We start from the raw sequence: 22,750 nt of genomic DNA, 5'->3' as shown, positions 1-22,750 counted from the left end.
AGACTGTGAGGGGGAGAGGAGGTGGAACAAGAAGCAAAAAAAAAAAAAAAACTTGAGGAAAGAACCCCAACAATTAAGTCAAACACACACACACTGACAGAGATCTCAACGGATATGAGCAAGTGTGTGTGAGACACAGAAAGCGACAGACAATATACTATGATGCCTGTTTTTACCATGTTGTCAAACCTACATCTCATTCATCATCCATGTGTGTTCATTTTGCTATAAATAGAGTATTCTATATAAGCTCTTATACTCCATCACATTAACAACAGGTGCAGTTGTTCTGACCACCTGCTACCCACTCCACACACACACACACACACACACACACCCAGCGCTAAAGGCGGTGACAGAATGAGAGCACATTGAGGAAGAGTGGCCTTAACACACTAATTCTGCATCAACACCCTCCCACATACAGATACAGGCACAGTGTCAGGATGGAAGACGAGGCAACACAAGCAGATGGAGAGAGGACAGCGGCTGCCTTCATGAGCTGTGAGGAATATTGCAACTATGACATGTGCATGCAGAAATGACCCTTTACACATAAATGGTCATCATACTAATGCCAGGTTTAAGACTGGTGTTTATTACAACTAGTAGTGAAAATATGATCTTTGTAGAGTTTTTTTTTTTTTCCTTAACTTTCTTAATGCCCTAAATGCTATTTCAGGATTCCTTACCTCAACAAAAATACATAATGGGGAAAAAATTCAGTTGTAAGCTTTTAATTGGTATATTTATATTTTGATATATTTGACATATTATCTCCCTATAAAGTTTGGTCTGTTGTAGAAATTAAAACACATAGTATTAAATCTTTGGACAAATATTTGGTTTTCTTGCTTTTCCAACTTTTACTCGGCATTTAAAAGTCGCACCAGTTATCATCCTATACTTTATATGTATGGGTTTGTTCCACAAATACAGTAGGAGTTTATTTAACTTTGCTAATATATTAGCTAACAGTTGGCTATTTACAAGTCCAGCAAACACAGAGCAACATTAGCATTCATCTAAAGTCATGTTTCTGAATAAGTGATCAGCATAATCCAATAGTCTCCATCAACTCCTGAGGGGAATATCTGCTCTTTAGCTGGCTCCATTTTGCTCAATTTTGTTTGCAAGCTAGATGCTAACCTTGTCCACCATTTAGTTGGGTAGCTGAGCAGTTATAATACAGTGCATTTATCTTCTTCTTCTTCTTTTTTTTTTTAATATGTTTTTGATGAAAGTAGCTGTCAGCTGCATCTGAAAACAAGGTTGATTGGAGTGAAAATTGCAGGGCCAGAAAACCAAAATAATCAACAAAAAGAAGCTGAAATGCTCCACAGTCCTGCTTATTAGACCTAGACCTAGATCTGTGGATTCATCATTATAAGCAGCTCCTTTGACATAACACGTGTCATATGATCCATTGTTCGTTTTAAAATACTGAGCGGTGCAGCTTTAATGATATGATACAGTATATTGGTCATGGTCTATTCCTGATTAAAAACATGAGATTACATAGATTACAGTTGTGTTTACAGATTGTGAACTCAAACAAAAATGTAAGAGCGTGAGGTGCAAAGTGACAACAACATCTGACTGACATAAATCCTTTGTAGCTGAGATTAAGGTCCTTTGTGTGTTTAGCTATATTGCACATAGTGCACATGCTGTTATCATGCAGTTTTAATGCAGGTTCCAAAACATTACCCTGTGCTAAGAATCAGTGTTTTTTAGCTTGTCTTGGGTAATCAAATGAATAATTAGGATGCATGATGCTGACAGGCCTGCTGAGAGAAATCTGCAGCTTGTCACATTTTTAAAACAAAGAACAGCATGAGCTCTGGAAGAACACAGAACTACAATTGGATTCTAGCACAGTTTCCTCTGTGTGTTGCAGTCTCTAGCACACCTAAAACAGTGGAGACACAGTGGTACACCCACCAGGACTGTCAGAAATCAGCCTATAAACAATCTTATTTGTACCTGCTTGGCGTCACACAGCCACTGGCAGTCATTTGGGAAATCAACAGAAGTGGAGATCAATCCTGTTTTATGGATTCACTGAAATGCACATGCACAAAAAGGTCAAAACAGAATCTGATATATATCCTATAAAGTATCTGAAGAAAGTGAGGGCTAAAGTTATCTGGGTTAAAAAAAAAAAAACATCTTGTGAATATTGAATTATTGATAAAATTGGATAAGATCCCAGATGTAGCTGAGCACACACAATGATAATTACAGTAGTACTGATGATGTGCTAGAAATAAAGCAGATTTCCCACCTTGATGAGAGAAAAGTGGGCTTCATCACCTAACTGGGTCTCTCTCAACCCAACGGTGATTAAAACACACTGAGATGACCTAGATAAGTAGCAATCAAGGTGGGAAGGTGGGAAGCAGAGAGAGAATGAGAGAGAGAGAGAGAGAGAAGGATGGGAGAGAGAGATACCACCCACACTGAGAACTCCTGATTCCTCATTTAAGATGAACGCTGTGGGATTCATTAAGTATGGCACACAGTGTTTTTCTCAATCAAACATGATGATTTAAACTACGCTGTACACTCAGCCTGTTTTGCATTTGGTCCCTTGACAAAAATGCCTTATTTGAGAGATACACAAAGTATCTGGGAATTGACAAAATGCTAAACTAATCAGGCTTTTAATTGCGTTTGATTGCTATTGTTTGGGGGATTTTCACAAAGGCTTGTTAAAATGCTGTTTGGCTCTGTTTACTGCAGAAGAAAATCTTGAGAAGTGGGTGATCATTGAAATTGGAAGACTCCCTGGATAAATACTGGAGTCTCACAACATCATTAGGTACTATAGAGGGTGATCTCCCTGTACTAAAACTGAAAATACAACCATAAATGAATGTGTTTTAATATGTTTTATAACACGTCATAAAGCAAAACATTGCAAATATGCTTGTGACATATTTGCTTTGTCTTGTTACCTCTGTTGTCATATAATGTATTGGATTAACTGTCTGTAGTACAAATTATGATTTTAAGTGTTGGTTCCCAAGTGCTGGGTCAGGAAACTCAAGAGGTCACAAGATAAATCTGAAGGGTCATGAGATGATTAATAAGTAATAAAACATACCACATATCTAAACAGAATCTGTAATCACAACACTGATTTTTTAGAATTTTTAAATTGATATAGTGAATGTGTTAGCTAACAGCTGCGTATTTACAAGTTCACAGACACAGAGCAATGTTAGGATAAATTTGGAGTCCAATATTAGCTCTATTTTAGCTCTGGTCTTCACTTTTCCATAAGAAAAATATCAGTCTCTTTAACTGCTAATCGTTCCACTATGTTCACAGCTAGTCGTCATTTCTGTTGGACAGCTAGCGTGCAGTCTGGTTTTAGGAAACACGGCTGATTAGAGTGGTGAGATTAAACCAAAACAGTGAAGTCACTGGCAATAAAACCAAAACAATGAGTAGAAAGATGCTGAAATGCTCAGTAGCAAGAACTGTCAGTAACAATATCTGTATGTCTTTAAACTTCACATAACACATGACCATAAATAAAAAATAGATATAGCAGCTAAACATCAAAATAGAACTGTGAACACAGACTGCAAGAAGACATTGTTTTACTTTAAATGCCAAAAGCCAACAAATAGCCAGTACATTAAATTCCATGTACTTAGTGCTTTGTGGTCAGAGAGGAAAATCTGCCCGTACCCTCTCCAATCTCTTTTTTCTGTGGAAGAATCTAACCAAGTGTGGGTGCAGCTAATCACTGACTTGTGAAAGTCTTGTCCATTCAGCCGTGCATGAAGCTTTTCCGCTCAAAGCCGTTTAATTCAGCGCTGGCTGGGGGATGACTGCTGGCCTGGCTCATCAGGTTGTACAGCTGGCACTGCTCAGACATACCAAAGCAAGCAATCTGTTTACTGGACAGATTCCTCTCCAGCTTAGTTATTATGGACAGTTTTCTGTTTGTTTGTTGTGAAAACACAGCACTTTTCAAGCTGGAGTGAGGGGTTCAACATGTCGACAGCATTATAAAAATAAGCTCCTTATTGTCTATGTTTTCAACTTTCTTATTGGAATTTAAGAGCACTCACACTCCTCTGAGAAACCTTTGATTCTCATCTCTTCATCTTTTTCCTGTCAACCTTGTCTATGCTGCTTTGAGCAGTAATCCACTTGTCTCACCTTAGAATAGGTATCTGTTTTACAATTCAAACCCCCCCCCCGCCCACACACACACACACACACACACACACACACCTCCTTTAACCAAAGCTTTAAGTCTAATCTTTTCAAGCTTCCTCTGTAGTTCAGCTTTATTGCTGGTCAGAGGTCATATCAGTGAGGTTAAAGAGAATGGATCAGAATTGTTATGAAGATGCCCGGGAAGGTGTTTCAGTATTGGCTAGACTGACTCTTTCCTATCACGACACACACCACCACCAGAACAGATAGTACACCTAATCCTGAACAAAACCACACATATACATAAACACCTGACAGATACTGGAGGCCCAGTGTGACTGAATGTGAAGCTTGTGGATAAAGTCTGGCAACGCGGAGTTAACGCCTCTATATTTGGTTTAGGGGTTTAGGCTTACTGAAGACATCAGGGAGCTCAGCAATGTGGTGAGCAGCCTTTTGTTTGAGAGGTTTCTCCTACACCAACGGTACATGTGCACCACCTAGTGCTGAAGAGGAGAATCACATGTTGACTGAGAAAGACATCAGAGCCATAAACAGTCTGACACAGAGAGGACTAAATGGTAAACTGCAGTTCTGAATAATTAGAAATGAAAAGGTTACTTTCAAGAAAATATGGCAAGTGAAACCAGCACAGATCAATATTTTTATATGAACGATTGGTGATGTGACAAACTGTTATCTGCAGTTTCCCTCAGCTCTACATAGTGGTTTACCATTGTTTTGGTTTTATGGCCCTACACCTTTACTGTCTTGATCCAGTCTCACTGCTCTCATCTTTGTTGCTTCTAGACATCAGCAGGCAACAAATAAAAACAAACAAACGAAAATCACTGTATGATACCTGCCCACCACCAAACAACACAAATTAGCATCTAGCTAGTGAACATGCTGCAGCATTTAGCAGCTTAAGAGCTACATATTTCACTCAGGAGTTGGTGGAGACCAAAATAGAGCTAAAAGGAGGGCCAGTTTTTGACCTGCACTTGCCAGGTGGCCAGAACTATGGCTGCAAATCAATGCCAATGTTTCTACATGTCTGCTTAAAGTGTCAAGGCATCAAAACCACCTGCCTGCCTTATATTGTGAGGGTTGCCCTTGTGCTGCCAAAGCAGTTCTGACTTGTTGGGGCATAGACATGGGACCTCTAGGAGTGTCCTTTGGTGCCCGGCACAGGGACATTGGTAGCGGATCCTTTAGGTCTTGTGGGTTATGGGATGGGGCCTCCACGTATCTGGCTCGTTCCAGTGCATCCCAAAGATGCTGGAGTTTTGAGGCCAGATCAAGATCCTTTGTGATGTTCTTCAAACTTTCTGTGAGCAGTTTTTGTGGTGTGTGGCAGGGCACACTGTCATCCTTGGGAAGACTGCTGCTGCCAGGGATTGCTGGGTCCATGGGGCAGTGTTCTTGGTTTGTAACAATGCTGAGGTGGGTGTTGTGTGTCAAAGTAACAGGGTTTCCCAGCAGAGCATTGCATTGTAATGAGATGATCAAACCTGTCAGTGATTTTAATGCTGTGACTGACCAGTGTATACACACAACATTTTCACCATGGCAGCTTCATAAAATGACAGTATGCCTATGTTGTGTTTACAGCATATTGTGATGCCCCCCAGTGGCCAAAAAAGAATTAATGCAGCTTGAAGTACCCATGTTATCCGTAACTTCAAAATAAACCACACAATGACTGGCAGTTTTAAAATGTTTATTAAAAAATAAAATAGAAAAAAATATATTTACATAAAAATGTCAAAAACAAAAAAACAAAAGCTGGGCAGTGGTTCCCTCTGGCCACCAATATCTAGGTGTCCATTTTGAGGGCTACTGCTCACATGAATCAGCCAGGACAAAGAGGGGCTGCCACCTTTCTCTAAACAGCGGCCGCCAGTTTAAAATCCCTCATTTTATTGCAATGGGGGTAATATTACATTGCATCTACATGTACATGTGTACGTCAAAATCCCGGTGGTCCAAGCAACTCTCCTTGCTTCCTTTTCCCTCACTTTGCTTTACACCAATCTGGAGAAGTAAAGGCAATGTGGCAGAGCATTAATTAACCATTTCCATCACCATCTGATGAGAGAAAATAAGAGAAAAATGAAAACAAGACAGCGAGCTAGGTTGGACCACTGAGATGCACAGAGATTTTAATCCATACAGACGTTCTAAGATACTGCATGTCAGTGTTTGCTGTGAAGACGCAGGCAACTCTAACCCAGTCAACACCCCTCCATCACCAGTTTCATTATCAGCTCCTCATAAATGCTGATTCTAATCTCTAAATGCAGACATGGCTATCAGGGATGCAGTTTGTTTAACAGGTTTGCCAACTACATCCAACCTGCTATCCAATTTATATTGGGCTAGGATTACATGTAACTGAACATTTAATATGCCATTGTGATCACCTCCCTACAGATTATTTGGAAAAACCAACATCCACAGAGAATAACAGGGTGACTGAGTGTGATAGTATGGGTTGGGCACGTCTCCAAAAAACATCCATGATGATTTTTGGTTTTGGTTAAACCATTAAAATATGAGAGGATAATCTGCTTTGCCTGTGAGCCATCGGTCAAAACAGAAACCATTCGTTTGAGATTAAATTGATGCCAGGTGAAGTTTTGACTGACGGATCAGAGTTGCCATGGTTTAAAGAAAAAATGAAAAAGAAAAATAGTGTTAACATTACTGAACAATCTCAGTAAAAGGTAAAAAGAATTGTTGGTGGACACCTTGGTCCCTTCTGAAGTGCACCTGCAGAGTGCAAGACGCTCTCTCTGGGTGCACTTGCTCATGAACGGTCGGGCGCCTGATTAAAAACCTGTGGTAGTAAGTCATGAGTCTCGATACTTTCTCACACGTTTCACTATGTCACACACTACACAGACCCAGACCCAAACCATTGACATTAACATCCCCTATTCCTTAACATTTGACTGATAGATGTAGAAAACTAGTCTTTGAAACATATCAGGACCTTCATACAAATACACGGGGGTCAGGGGATGGGGTAGTAGTTCATGTGTTGGCTGGAGAATCTGTCAGTCGGTAACATTACTCCTGTCCAACAAGCAGTGTTTGACATTGGAAAATAACCCCAAACGGAAAAGACAAGAGAGTTGACACAATAATTAGAATAATCCACTTGCATAGTAATAACACCAGCATGTGTAGTGTTCTGGGCGAGTCACAGCCTTTGACAGTCCTGTCTGTGAGTGTGTGTATTTGTGTGACACGGTGTGCTCGCAGAAATACGACGTACACACACTCCAAGTAAACACAAAGAAAGGCATTGCAAACAATTAGCGGAAGTACCTGGCAATCAAATATACACAAGATTCCTGAATGGAATCAAAATATAATTCCCTTTCACTAGGGTCCTTGGTTCAGGAAGACCCCCACCACCACCACCATCAACCCTCCTTCCTCCTCCTTTGTCCAGGACCACAAAGGAGAAAACCTTATCGCTGAGCATCTTAGTGTTGGTCTTCACTGATTTACAGCTGCAGGCAAGAGTTGACCTCAGCCTTGGGATTAGATTCTACAACCACGTCCCTCAACTAAGGAGAGCAAGCATCTGAGGCAATCTCTGACCTGGAATCAGTGGCTTTCTGCCCTCTTACCCTAACATTGATCTTCAAATTCAAGTCAGATAAGCTGTTGCCTTCTTGGCCCCAACCCCTCCTACAACATGTAATCAAAAGAGACAAGCACAAAAAAATGAAAACAAACTAGCATATATGTATAACAGAACAAGCTGTCTCAGGCCAAAATCCTGCACCGCCTAGACACTTTTCCTTTAAAATCACCTCCAGTGGAGAGAAACTTGGCCAAGACTAAACTAGCAGGCCACTGCCAGCCTTCCCCTGACTGACAAAATATGGCAACAGCACAATCCCATAAGGGACACACACACATACAGAAGTATACACATACACACAATCTCAAGGTGTTTTTGCTAAAGCTCTGTCTGCTCAGGAGCGACCTCTTACAGGCCAAAACAGAGGTATATCCTCTCTAATCATTTCTCAGGATATCCTAGGGTGCAATTTCATCCCTCCACTTCCCTCCAGGATGCCTTAGACTAACTGGGCTGAGGAACAAAACTTCCTTGGGGAACTTCATGTTAACCTCGCCCATTTTTACAAGACACAAGAAGAAAAAAGGAAGGAGCATTGAGATAAGGGCTCCTTATCCCTTTCTGTTCCACTTTCTATATCAAACAGAACAACACAAGAGGGGAGAGAAGAAGAGGAGGGGGTGTGGGTGTGGGGCCCTGCAATCTGGGGTCTATCTCAACCTGATGACAGACGGGAGCGCACACTCCCACTCCCACTCCTACTCCCACTCCCATGCACGCATGCACGCACGCACGCGCACACACACACACACACACACACACACACACACACACACACACACACACACACACACACAGAAATACCAACTGATGAACACGCACACACTAGAGATGCTGCCTGGGGAAAAGGTTTCGTAAACAGAATTTAAAACTCTACAAAAATAAAATAACAGTATAAAAATGCCTTTACATACACACACACAAAATTAAATAAGCATTTACTTTAGTTCCAAAAAGAAAAATAACATTATTGCACAAAATGAAAAACAGTTTGTTCTTAAGTGTATAAACTGTTAAAAAAAAGTAACACTGAACCTCAGGCAGCTTGGCTGCAAGGGTTGAGGCGAGGTCAACTGAACTTGGCGATGGCATTACCACCAAATCCAATAGCAATAAACAAAAAACCAAGAACAGACCTGAAATAAAGATGACAGAAACAAAATACTGAATGTAACATAATACTGAAACTACAAAACTGTGAACAAAAGTCATGCAGAAATGGAAAGGTAGAGATAGTAGGAGGAAGATGCAGAGCTGAGGGCTGCTGTTCCATGTCGTGGCAGCCCCCCCTATGAAAACTGCTGGTCTCTGGTCCTCTGTCTGCCTGTCCATCCTCCTTCGAGACGAACGAAGAGCCAGGGTTTGCAGCCAGAGAGGAAAAGAGGGAGGAAAAGTTAGGAGCAGAGGAGTGGTTTCTATCTGCTGAGGCTAACCGGTAGGCTGTCCCTCTTTCTGCGTCGCCAAGTGTTGCGGTGATACTGTGTGTGCGTGTGGGTGTGCGTGTGTCCACGGTTAGCCAGAACAGGGTTGTTGACCAGCGGTGGGTTGTGGAAGCCCTTCACATTGAACTTGGTTCCGTTCTGAGGAGGAGCGGAGAGAAAGGGGGGCGAAAGAGAGAGAGAAAATATATAAACAAAACTTCTTTGTTAATGATGTCTTTAAAAGGAAGTTACATCATTTATTTCTGCAATTTTCTTTTACGGGTCAGAATAGCATTGTAAACCCTAGTAAAGTTCGAAGCACAGCATATAACCAATCATCACACACACCGTTGAAATAACACAGTCTAATGTGAGAATATAGAGATTTTTCTTACATTTAGATACAATATATTTACTCAGCTGTGTAAAAGAATAATTTGACATTCTGGGAAATGATGCCTATTTCCTTATAGGCTGAAATTTATATAACGAGATCAATATCACTCTGATGGGTGTACACTAAATACACAGCTAGTGAGCAGTTAGCTTAGCATAAATACAGGAAACCAGAGGTTATCTCATTTGTTTAATTGATACAAAAAACAAGTGTGAAAACAAGAAGTTGTGATTTTACAAGGGCTATATGCCAGGTTATTTGCTGGTAGATCAAGCTAGCTGTTACCCCCTGCTTTAAGAGTTTATGCTAAGCTAACTACCCACTGGCTGTAGCTTCATAAGATATGAGAATGGTATCAATCTTCTCAACAGCTCTTGGGAGGAAAGCGAATAAGTGCATTTCACAAAATGTGTAACTATTCCTTTAGTAAGCCAGAAGTCCGTAAGCACTAAAAAACTGGATGAGACCATTGAGATGATGTCCCTGTTTATCTCATTTTCCATAGCAACAGGTACACATCAGATATTGGAACATCAGGCCTCAGTGACTGTTTACTGATCATTATGGATTGCAGATGGCATTTTCATTTTTATGTAATCTGTTACACGATTAGTCTGAAGAGAGTGATAGAAAGCGAGTGAAGAAAGATGTGAGTGTGTGAGACAAATCAGACACTCGATAGAGAATGGAGACAGCTGTGGAGACACAGAAAATATGGTATGGAAAGAGAATGAGCTTGTGTGTGTGAGAGACACAAGTTTGCCTTGACAGTGCGTTTGAGTGTTTGTGTGGCATCCGGCGCCTACCTTGTGTGTGTGGCTGGAGTGGGGGCTGGGCGGAGGCTGGGGGCTGGAAGGGGCAGGGGCATGAGCATGGGCTGGGGGGGGCATGTGGAAGAAGGGGGGGAGCCCGGTGTCTATACACACCTGTCTGCCAGGTATGGAGTGCATTGCTAGACCACCGGGCAGTGAGACGCGTGCCTGGAGGAGGGAAGGGATGATGATTACTGACAGATTAGAGCAACAATTTATAGGTCGTCCTCTATATTCTAACTGATGTTAGATTATTTCTAAATTTTTACATATGATCTAATATAATGCCATGCTCCAGTGTCTGCTGTTATCACTGTGTGCCTACCTGTGAGCCTGGAGGCATGAGCAGATGGTGTCCTCCCATGCCGGGCTTGCCGGTGCCCATATTGAGTCCTGGTGGCAAAGCTAGGCCCAGAGGCGGGAAAGACGGGTATGGCGGCAGGACTGGCGGAGGGACGGGACATGGCAATGTTGAATCAGAGTCCTGGCAGGTCACACAAAGAGGAAAGAGATTATGAGCAAGGTGTCTGTCACTTACAGAGAATAAAATGCAGCAAGCAGATGCATCAGGTAGGTGGCAGTCTTACACCATTATGGTGGATGTCAATTGCAAAATCACAAGATATTGTAGTTGTGCCAGATAATATATCATCTACAGAGGAAAAAACAGATGGAGCTCTGCAGCAATTTACTAGTTCAATTTACCAGTTTGTCATGGGAGTTTCAAACCAACTAGTGTCGACAGCATCTCATGCTGTCTGCAGACGGCATTATGGGAGCATACAGGAGTTCAGCAGGGTAGATGTTATGTTAACTGACTTTTTGCCATGTAAGAATTTACTACCATCTGGTATTTTGAGTATAAATTCTTGCCTTCTACGACAGAAACAACATCAAGTGGTTTTACAGTGTGTGTCTGCTTATCCTGTGTGTGTGTGTGTGTGTGTGTGTGTGTGTGTTTTCGTACATTGTCTGATCCAGACAGTGAGGAGACAGAGGATGCTGACGAATGCTGCTGAGGGCTGGAGATGGACATGGGGGAGTCTGCACTGTGAGGTGATACTGAGTCCCTCTGCTGCTCCTCTGACCCAACACCACCACCCAACACGCAGCCAGGCTCCTGCTCTGACACTGGTTCCTTGGTAGGGGAAACTAGAGAACAAATGAGAGGTAAGGATGGATGGATTCTACAGCTACACACACAAAAAAAATGTAAATGAAATTTCTACACAGTTTACCCAGTGTATTTTAATATTTTTACATAATTTATTTACTTTCTGTTTTTGGCTTGGTAGACTGTAAAACTCTAAAATAATAATGGTTTCTGGAGATTCAATTAACAAGTTAAAGGAAGGTTGTTCTTACAGCCTTGGCCTCTAGACATTATCACTGTACTTTTAAAGTCTGAAGAACGGTACCTCTGTTGTCTGTTCGTGCCAGATCCCTGCCCCCCCACTTCTTAATGATCCATTCCCTGTAGTCGATCACTTCCTGGGTCAACCTGATTATCCTGCCCAAGGTGCTGCAGGGAGGAGAGAGGAGGGTTTTCACAGAGCTCCAGTTTTATGCAGCATATATCCTTAGTACAGTTAAAAGGACTGAATTCTTACCTTTCACAGTCTTTGTTGGGATACGACCGTGCAAGTGGTGACACAGCGTGACTCAGGACAGTGTAGGCGTAGTCAAACACCTGCTTAACGTGCATGGCACCATAGGAACCCCTCCCCACGTCATTACCTACATGGTGACAAGAAAAACACAATAACAGTAGTTATGAGTGAAATATAACCAGTATTTTAGTTCTCATCATTTTGTGTTACTATTACATGCTAGTATATGAAAAATATACAAAGAATGTTGGCAACAGAAATCGTAATTTAACATTATATGATTAAATAGTGTTGCTATATAGTGGAATCTGACATCTAAAAGCCAGTATGTGCCTGTGGACCTTAAAGCCACCATATGTAATTTTTTAAAATCATTTTCAAAATTATTCTAATGTGTGTATTTGTTTGTAGAAAATAATGAGGCAATGCAAATTGGTGCAGTGCACACGTGAGCTTTAGTCAATGATTGTTTATAAAAAAGGGACAGATGACAGCTCCCAAAAATTTAAGCTAAAACATCTTAATTGCCCCCTGGTGGCTGCCTGCAGTATAGCTCATAAATCCCACCCGCTCTGTGATAGTGGCTAGGACATTGGCCAAACTAAAACGTCAAAGTAAATGCCAAATAAATTTTTCCCCAAAGATGGTTTCTGTCATTTTAGGCAATTCTAATCACACTGATATATATTCAATTCAATATTAATTTTTCTGATAAGTTTGTTTTTAGTGCTATAAAAGGTAGGTATGACATCATGATTGACAGTCTGCGACTGACTCACAATTGGTCGGACAGGTGTATATGCAGGACCTACTATCACTACTGCACGGGCTGTTTGTTCTGTGTACAACTGCTGATTTCCATCATGTTATTCTTCATACCTCCCCCAGATGGACCAAAAATAAGGTCTCATAGTTCCTTCAAACTCATGTCAATCAGTTTTGTCAATTTATAATTTTTTCAATTAATTTACCTTTTCTAACAAACAAACTTACAGAGACTGTACAAATACACTGACTCCTTTTTATCACTGATTCTGCCTAAAACTTAAAGTGGTACTTGTTCTTAGAGCCAGCTGTTACTTAGGCAGAAATATTTTTAATCACTGTAAATCAGTGTAAACTAGTAAAACACACACCTGGAAGCAGTGGGTCCTCTATGCAAAGCATAGATGGCCTGTATCCATTTGTCATGGCCTTCATGATCTCCTCTTTGGGTATGTATGCGCCTCCATTTTTGATGCGAATCCCTGTTTTCAAGTAGTTGAAATGGCGGCCGTACAACTCAAAGAACTCGATCAACAAAACCCCCAGGTTCTCATTAGGGTTCCTGGCATCAATACGCGGATGGAGCTGGAGAGAAAGGACAAGGAGATTATAAATTACATCCGTCTACAACACCAGATATGTTTATGAATGCTGTTTACTACAACAAATTCTATTATGAATGTTGTTATTGACAATACTCTCAGTATCACTTCATGCAATGCAGTTGCTAGTACAGCTGCTATGATTGTACTATCAACTGTATTGCTAAAAGCACTGCTATCACAACATGTACTAGGGCTACCTTTTGCTCTTACAACATGCCTTACTGTTAGGGGTTGTGTCTCTAAGTGTTTTTGTACCTGCAGGAAACTGATGACCATGAGGATGAGGCTGTAAGAGCTGATGCCCCCGGTGAAGACTTCGTTTAGATCTCTCTGCAGCAGAAACTGCTTCAGCACAAAGATCAGGTAAGGCAGCACTGGATACTTCTGAAAGTGGAAGAAGAGACAGATGTAGAATGAGAATGGCTGATTCAGTTAAACTGTGGATTATGTCAAAGGAGTGGGGTAGAGGAAAGAATGTTAAAAAGAAAAAGGAGATGAAAAATGTGTGATTTGCATGACTCACTGTGGAGAAGAATTCAGCGGTAAGACTAGACTACATTTAAGGAGCAAATTCAAATGACCATATTTGTAATATTTATAATCTATCACTAAAGATACTATCACTAAGATAAACAGGGGTGTTAATCTTTGGGTAAAAAACAATTTGGCTTGATTTGGTGGTTGGCAATTTGACTCAAGAGTAATTACCATTTCCTCTTACATTTGAGTCAGTTTTGTAAACTGTGATTTTATTCAGCAACTATAACCATTAAATAGACAAACTGTATATATGTGCAAATAAATATTGCAGTAGATTTTATGGCAGTTCCTGGTCAAACAAATTACTAGATATACCTGCACTGCCTACATCCTTAAAGTCACAGATTCAGAAGAAATGCTGTGTTTTCTTACAATTTTATACACTAGTCATGTTTTCACAGTAACTCTGATACACTGTTGAAAACTGTTCCCATTCTATTTGCTCAAACTGCCTGTTTTTCTTTTATGACACTTTAATGCTGACAAGCACTGAGAAACTCCCTGCTGAAGGTGCGATTATTGCTGAAACCACAGGGATTCAATGTTATTATTTCTTGAGTAAGTCAAAGTAGTTGAATAATCATAATATGTAATCAATGCACTGTGTGAATTGTAACATCCTTCCTTATGACATAAATACTCTATCTAGCTTCCAACTGGGCCAAACTTTCTAGAGAGGTATTAAACGAGGCTTCCTGGAGCCTGTGACTTAATAATATGCTGAAACCCCAGCGGGCCTGGGAATGGGAATTACAAATATGTTCATTTTCCAATTGAAGAGACAGCATAACCTTCTGGCAGTTTGCGTGTGCATATCTGTGCCAGTGGAGCAGCTTGGTTGACATTTCAAATATGCTTTTAAGAAGTGAGAACAAGACTGGGAGTTACACTGCTCCAACTGGCTGCATGGGAATCTGACCTATGAGAATTAACTCTAAGGTGACCTCTCAATGGCAAGACTGCACTAGAGTCTGTCACACCTGCATATTAACAACATCAACTATCAATGGATTGATGCTGAGCGAGGCTGTCAACAGCGGCCTTTCAAGCTGTGACATGTACTCCCAGAGAGCCATAACACAAATGTGCAACAACAACAAAGGACAAAAGCTGAAAGCTGACAGGCTGCTGGAATATCAGCTGCTGGAATTTTCTCTCTTGCATTAGCTACTACAACCGTGACTAAAGCCGGCAGAGATCCACCTTCAGCTGGAATTCGTGTTTGAGCCACAGGGTGAAATGCATCTCCACTGAGTAGATTTGGCAACAAAGTCTTCAGCAACACACAGGCTCTGTCTGAGTTAAGTGGAGAGTATACTGAGCAAGGCTGCTCGGGTCCATTCCAGCTTCACTTTGGAAATGAGATGAGCCAGTACAAGATTGGAGTGAAGTAAAGTGTAATGCTTTAAAATGCTGGCTTGCTTGATTCACAGAGGGAATTTCCAAAGTTCTGTATTTAGACCCCAATGTAAAATGGTAATTATGTGACTCCTCTGGTGGTTCTTTTTTTTTTAATTTAAATATATCCACATGACCTTTTCCTGCTCTCTAACTCAATTTGTATGTATGGCCTGTAATGCGTGTTGTGGCTGGATTTCATTTAGTCTGGGAACATTTAAATTCACAATCCTGATCTAAAATGCAGTAGCAATAGTTGCAAATTGATTTCTGTATGTCATCTGCTGCCACCTGGTGTGATTTAACAATTAAAGTCTTACCAAAATAACATTTGTATCTGTAACCTGTGGATTCTGACAGCATATTTCCAAGGCAGAAGATTTATCTCACCTTGACGTAGTCCTTAATAAAGCTTGCCGCCTTGACTCCAGTCTCCACATTGAAACTGATGTCCACCTTCACCTCAGTCTCCTGGTCTGTCAGCTTGATGATTGGCACCTGAGAGAAGACAAAGTGACATGTATTAGCAAACATTACAGTCAAGTCATTATCTACAAAGACACTCAGCTATGTGCTGAAAGCAGGAAAAAAAGAGCATCTGTCCCAGCTGACAGACTTTTAGAAGGAATAGCTAATCCAGGAATGAAAATTCATCCATTAGCTACTTATTATCATGTCAGTCAAAGCTTGCAGTGGTTTGACTAGTCGCGCGCACACTCCACAGGATGATACTGAATGTTGCTGAGGTACCTTTCCCAACACTCCCACTGTGGGAGTGCAGCTGTAAACACTTCCACCAGTAGGTGCACTCATGACAGTGAGCTGCAGACTAGAGCTTAACTTTGACACAATGACAGGAAGTTCTGACAGAACTAAACTGAAGTAAACAATGGAGTATCACTGACCCAGACACGTTTTCATATTGGGTGAACTACAGCTGATTAAGTATACAATTCAGTCCTCATATTACAGTGGTATACAGTAAATGGCAGTCGGTGTATTCACGGTTCATCAGGAAAAAAAAAATCATAAAGTCCAACACAACTGGCAGAATGCACCACCTATCACGCAAACAGATGGAGGACACTAATTGAGTCCCACAGTTTCGTTCACCTCTTCTTCCCCCCTCATCTTTGCACACATAAAAGAGTGGAGGATACTTTTAACTGACCGTTTCAAGTCCACAAGAACTTTTCTAGGAATGTAAAAGGTGCTGCCAGTTTTTGCTTTGGCTGGTTTTAGTCCAATTCCCTTCTTGGTTTCCCATTTACTGAGGCTATAATATTTTATTACGTACTGCAAAGAATAAAACCTTTAAGAAGACTGCAATTGACTGGCAAACAATTCTATTATACAGATCATTAATCACTGCATCAGAGTACATGGAATAGTCAATCATTGTTTTATTACAATTATTTGTTACTGTTGGATTTGGTGGGTATCTGATATTGCAAATCAGTTTGGCTTTATTTAAGGATAGAATATGAATGTAAGTGTTGAGACACATGGTGTGAGAGCCACTACTCACCGTAGCTTTGTCCAGCACTTTGATGGAGAAAGGTTCTGCCACGTTATGTTTGCGAAGAGCTTGTTCCAGCTCTTGCAGTGGGGGGCGCTCCCACTTCCCAAACACCACCAGGTCAATGTCACTAAAAAAAAAAAAAAAAAAAAAAAAAAAAAAAAAAAAAAGTAAGAAAGAAAGAAAAAAGTTAATTGTTAAAATTCTCACAAACAAAATACAGCATGTATAAAGAGCTTGTTAAAAGTTTTCTTTAATCATAATTAAAAAAATCTTGCCTTGTTGGAAGGTAGAGTCCTGTGCTGAAGCTGCCAAATATTTGGACCTGAAAAAACAATGTTGAAGATGTATGATAATGATGACCTAAAGTAGTTCAACTGTTACAGACAACTGTAATGTATAACGATAAGCTAAACTAGGAATATTTAAAGAAATATAAACAAACACGCTGACATTTCATAGCCTCTCCTATCGCAGTCCAACCATTATGGGCTCCACAACATGCTTTTGAACGACTACAGATCCTGTGTTGTGCAACAGCTCATTTGTGGTGATGATGTACATATCCAATTCAAATGTTTGCAAACTACCAGGAACTAGGTATTTCCGGGTTCTACCTCAGACACGGCAAATGCTGCCAAGTTGAGTGTGCCGCCAAATTAAGTATACAATGGCTAGAAAAAATGCTGTGGTTGGGGGGGCTGCGAGCAAAAGCTCTCCAAAGGAAGCAGAGTGGAGTCCTTTCCTGTTCTGTCTGGTAAATACGACAAGGCAACGGCACAAAGACAAGCCAGGATTAATAGGATGAAAATGAAAAGGGAGGCCGGTACAAATCAGAGGCTTGATCCATTTACCTGACAATCTGGCTCACAGTGGAAGTGGGGAAGACTGGCAGCCAACAAATCACTGTGCTGCGCGTGTTTTACATGATTAAGTAATGAGAGGGATATTACATTAACCAGCTGCAAGAGCCCCTCTCACTGTTCCTGCACATATGAAGTGCAAGTACTTCCAAATACCAACGGACATTAGATTTTTAAAACACAGTGACTACTAATTACTTTTGATTTAATTACTTTTAGTAATTTCTACTCTCCTACTTCAAAACCTCACTAGAAATCATTAAGATAACTAAACACACTTTCAAGTTCTGACCCTTCCACCTGAACTCATGCAACAGCAGATAATTGAAAACAATATAAATATATGTCTTGCTCTTGCACAAACATGGCATCACTTTTAAAAGAAAAGTGTTGTCAAAACATGGCATCTCAACAATTATTCATGAGAAATCTGAGATCAAAGTTTGGCTGCATGCCAATATGTCCTTCCCCAAGAGTGAACAATTTAGGAGCCTGTTCTCTGAGATATTAAAATCCTGAAAGGTGGGAAAATGGATGCAAATAAATGGAGGCACGTGTGTCTTACATCCGCAGTGGGCCACAGCTCCTTGATGATCATCTCTATCCGGTTCACCACCTCCTTCCTCATGGCTGCTTCCTCTGGCCGAGGGGACATGAAGTTGTAGAAGTCCATCACCTCCTCATGGAGCCTGTAGGGAAGAGGAGGATGACAGGTGAGGAATATTCTCACCACAGTTTACACTTAGACAAGAGACGGAGCAGTATGAATTCTGAGAGCAGAAAATGTGAAATATATTTAGTTTTAATTTATTTTCTTATTGCAAAGGTGAATGCAACTAACAATAATGTGAGGAAATCCTCTAAAAAAATAAACTTACATGCATACCAGATTTGGCTTACTTGATGAAAAAAAAAACTAAACCACTCCAGATGGCTCAAGATATGCTTCTCTCTTATCACTGCTCTGGTTAACCCTCATAATGCCGTAGTAATGGCATGCAAAGCAAGCATGGATGTTCTTGTGGAAGAACTGTGTAATTTTCCTACTAAACTTGAAGCCTCTGTATTGTCAGACAAAGAGAGCACAGCAACACATTATTGACACTTGCACTGTCTAATAGGTAAAGTATAAAACAGACAAGACCATTCTACACTAAATAGTGTTTCTTAGAAAGTCATATATCTTAAAATCCTAAAAATATCAAAATTATTTATCTTGTATATTACCAAACGTTAACTGCTTCAAGCATAATTTACATTTTTAACCTAACCTTACCTTTACCCTAGACAGCCCTATGCCTGACAGCAACTGTAACCCTAATCCTTAATGTTACCGCTAGCCTAGAAATAAGCCAGAAATAATGTGGTTATAATAAGGAGAAAAGGAGACTTTTCAGAATTCTTCTGATTTTTCGATCACTGAAGGCATTTGGTCCATGCTAAGACACAAGCACAACAACACACGCCTTTGAAGTTTTAAAAGGTAAGTGAAAAGAGGGCTTAATAAAACACAGAGGGCCATATCATTCAGAAACCCAGGCCTTAATGTTACTGCTGATAGCAGAGGGGCGCATTTAAGATTTCTGACCAGTCAAATGCTTTTGAACAGTGGAACTCTGTTCAACCCTGTGGCTATTCATTTTTCTAGGAATGCATGCCATGATGTCAGTGTGAAATACAGAACAGGGAGACTGTCACAATCAATTACCAGAGCCCTAGAGAAAATGTAGGCAGCCCACTCCTTGGTAAAAACTCTCTGCCAGTGAGCCAGTTGGGCCAGGGCGTATCCATGCCAATAGTCCACCACTGACAGCGGGCATAGTTATTGTTGGGCCCCCCACAATCAAAATAAGAACTGCTACTGCAGCCATGCCTGACAGGCTAGTTTAGTGTCAAATGTCTCTCTTCCACAACTTTAGGGCTCCGAATAAGCGTAATCAATGGTGTTCACTGAGGCAGTCTATAACCACACTACCATGACAGCCATGTACCTTACTGTGGAACCAATGTTTTCACTGGCAACACACAGTTTTTTTTATTAGACCAAACCTAATCTCTGATCATCACAATAATATAAACAATGCAGTATAGCTACACAATTATTTGTTTTTAGTTCTAAGTGCAAATCCGTCCAACTGGGACTTCAAAGAGTATCCCTGAAGGCAAACCACTGCAAGACTTAGTCAGTGCACAAGCCAAAACTTGCATCAGAAAACATGTAGAACCACCAATACCCATAGAAAATGAAATATGTTATTCATTGACTGTTTGCCAGACAAAACACTGATGAATGACTTAAATTTCAGGTTAATTTAGGATTAGGGGTATTGGGAAACTTAGCATGTGGAACTGCTTTCATGACAAACACCAAGTTGTTGAAGAGAAAATTCCCAGATGGGCGCAACCAGCCATTACAAATATCACAAGTTCCTGCAACACATTTGGAAGTTCTTTGGTCATTTGTTTTGTAAGAAGGCTTCTGTCAGAGCAAAATGACTACAGTTATAACATAGAAACACACACACATACAGCTTTTACTACACCAACAATGTAGATGTCACACATTAATAATGCCTACTAACCAATCATAAATACCAAAGAGGAAAAAAGTTAGATTAAACTACAGAAATATGCTTTTGTTACGCTATTCTCAGACTGTGCTCATATTGATAACATTACTTTGGTCAGTTTTGTCGATAGGAAACATACATCAAGTCCCACCCCTGTCTGTTATGTCACCCTGACAGAGAGTACCATAAAGAATAAGCTAGAAAAAGAGAGATTTAACTATGACTACACACAGAGAAAAAATTAGCTATAAAAAGGTCAGTTATCCAGAACTGAATACAATGGAGCAAATAAAACGTGCACAACCCAACATGCCGACTAATAGTTATACTTCACTCTTACACACTCTAACTAAATGCAGTGGAAACTATTAAAACCTGTAACATCAAGATTTATCCGCTAGACTCAAACTTTTACCATAACCTAATTGCAAGTTTACTAATAACATTTATGACCAAGCAGTTCAAGCACACCGGGCACTGGGGGTGAATGAACAGCTCAGTTACTTCTCCTAACATTACACAAGTGAAGAGTTACCCAACCCCGTTAGCTAAAATCTGGGCAAGGTTGTGGTATTTTATATTCATTTTAGTTTGTTATGTAAAGTTGCAACTCTGCTCTCACATTCGGCAAATTTTATTAGATTTAGGTGGTAAAATGATTATTTTGCCATAAAGTTGCTGGTTTCCTAACTAACATGGAATCAAAAAGAGAAAACCGTTAGCTAAGTTAGCTACGGGCTCCTCTGTAAGGCTGACAAACGACTACACTAAAGAGCAACATATCCGGTGAAAACCTTCTAAATAAATCACCCATTGAAAAACACTGCTCAATCAAATACGACGATGTGATGATATACCTCCATACCTTCCAACAATGTGTCTTTCTTTCGTAACCCTACTTTTCAATGATTTGTTTTTTTGGAAATTTCTCATTTTTATAACGGCCCGGTTCCAACTTCAAAAGAGAAAATCACAGCACTTCCGCTCTGGTTTAGGCCGTCTATCGCTGCCTTTACGCAAAGATCTAACGGCAGTTTTTTTTCTTGGCTATTCAGCAGCAAACAGCCTAACTATAGTTCACACTGCAATGCTGGGTATGTTTTCGTATGTAACTGCATTAGGCAACGAATATAAAACGTCGTATGTACCATAACACCCATCAACACACACATGCAAGAATTAACGTGTTTCAGCCATTAAAACCAGTAGCCAAACCAGACAAACGTTAACGTTAGCTTTTTAATCCTAAAGCAGTGAGTGTGTTCAGCCACTCACCCGAGGACCCCAGGGTTGTACTTCCTCGTCTTCCAGGGCGTCCAAGTGCTCGCATAATTGCCATTAGTGCAGTTTGAAAGCAAGTAATTCATCCCATAAGTGCTCGCCTTGTTGTCACTTTTCCTTCGGCCTGGATGGTGATTGTGTGTGTGATTTACAGGTATAGATGGGTGAACCTGATGACGCTTCGCGCAGATCTGCTGTAAATTGAAAGCCGGGTGCTCCTGTAGGTGACGGTGATGATGGTGGTGGTAAAGGTTGACATTATTGTCCATGCTGTCGCTCAGGCTGAAGAGCAGATTGGCACCCCCGACATTTTTATTAATGTTGCCCGTTACATTTCCACCCATAGTCCTCTCAAGTGAACAGCTGGAGGGGGGACTGTCCGTCCCGGATTCCTGTGAAGAGGACGAGACAGATCCCGTCTTCGGAGACAGGATTTTTCCCTCACCTGGTTCAGCGGTGTTTGCCGTGGTGAAAGAGTTATGTACGTTCCCGTTGGACAGTGCCATCCCCAGCGAGGAAATCGCAGTGCCGTTAATACTCGTAGTGCCGTTCATGATGCTGTGATGGCTGCTGCCGTTGCTCCGACTGGCAGTAACGTTACCGTTGCTGCTGCAAATGCTCTTGCTCGATGCCACCGCGGTCGCCACATTTTTTAAAACATCCAACGCAGCGTAATTCACACACTGGTTGTGGTTTTGATTGTGGAGCTGCTGCTGAGCGGAGAGCGTCCGTACTCCCTGAGAGGTCTCCCAGACGTGCATCCATAAGGCGTTCGCAGGTCCTTTCTGTTCGGGCTGAATCCAAGCTACCCTCGGATCCATTCAACTTCTTTCTCTGGTAACCCCCCTACAAGTATCTAACTAAAGCTAGCGAGCCCGTTGTGAATCTGCACCGTTTCCTGGACCTTTCAAAGGTCGCTACGCCGTCCGGGGTTACGAAAAGAGAAGTATTTAAACATTAAACCGAATTAGGACCATTGATAAAGTGGCCCCTTTACACCGCTAGCTGGAAAAAAAATGCTAGCCGATTCCTACGGGAATTCAATATGGCGTATTCTCTTCAAATCCATGCGCATGCGCTCTACGAGGGGTTTCTTAAATGATGACTGCGCCCCCCATCCGCCCACTCC

General features: G+C 41.0%; 1 protein-coding gene across 3 annotated transcripts; it reads right to left on the bottom strand.

Annotated features, from left to right (window-relative positions):
* Positions 1–5,885: 5,885 nt before the first annotated feature.
* On the bottom strand, positions 5,886–22,686 carry tent4a (terminal nucleotidyltransferase 4A). 3 transcript variants are annotated; one of them, XM_018701406.2, is made up of 13 exons: positions 21,616–22,686; positions 18,336–18,459; positions 17,186–17,232; positions 16,917–17,037; positions 15,779–15,886; positions 13,706–13,834; positions 13,217–13,430; positions 12,081–12,207; positions 11,889–11,992; positions 11,438–11,622; positions 10,796–10,954; positions 10,465–10,638; positions 5,886–9,420 (listed from the first exon to the last, which is right to left on the bottom strand). In XM_018701406.2, the coding sequence occupies exons 1-13, from the start codon at positions 22,440–22,442 to the stop codon at positions 9,256–9,258; spliced, it is 2,484 nt and encodes an 827-aa protein (XP_018556922.1). In that variant the 5' UTR covers positions 22,443–22,686; the 3' UTR covers positions 5,886–9,255. The 3 variants fall into 3 exon arrangements, with proteins under 3 accessions (XP_018556922.1, XP_018556923.1, XP_018556925.1); XM_018701407.2 differs by having other exon boundaries at positions 10,585–10,638; XM_018701409.2 differs by lacking the exon at positions 21,616–22,686 and adding an exon at positions 21,206–21,555.
* Between the last annotated feature and the right edge of the window lie 64 nt (positions 22,687–22,750).

This window comes from Lates calcarifer, linkage group LG3 (assembly GCF_001640805.2).
Source record: "Lates calcarifer isolate ASB-BC8 linkage group LG3, TLL_Latcal_v3, whole genome shotgun sequence".
Lineage (NCBI taxonomy): Eukaryota > Metazoa > Chordata > Actinopteri > Centropomidae > Lates > Lates calcarifer.
Note: the sequence above shows the minus strand (reverse complement) of the source record. Positions and strands in the feature narration are given on the sequence as shown.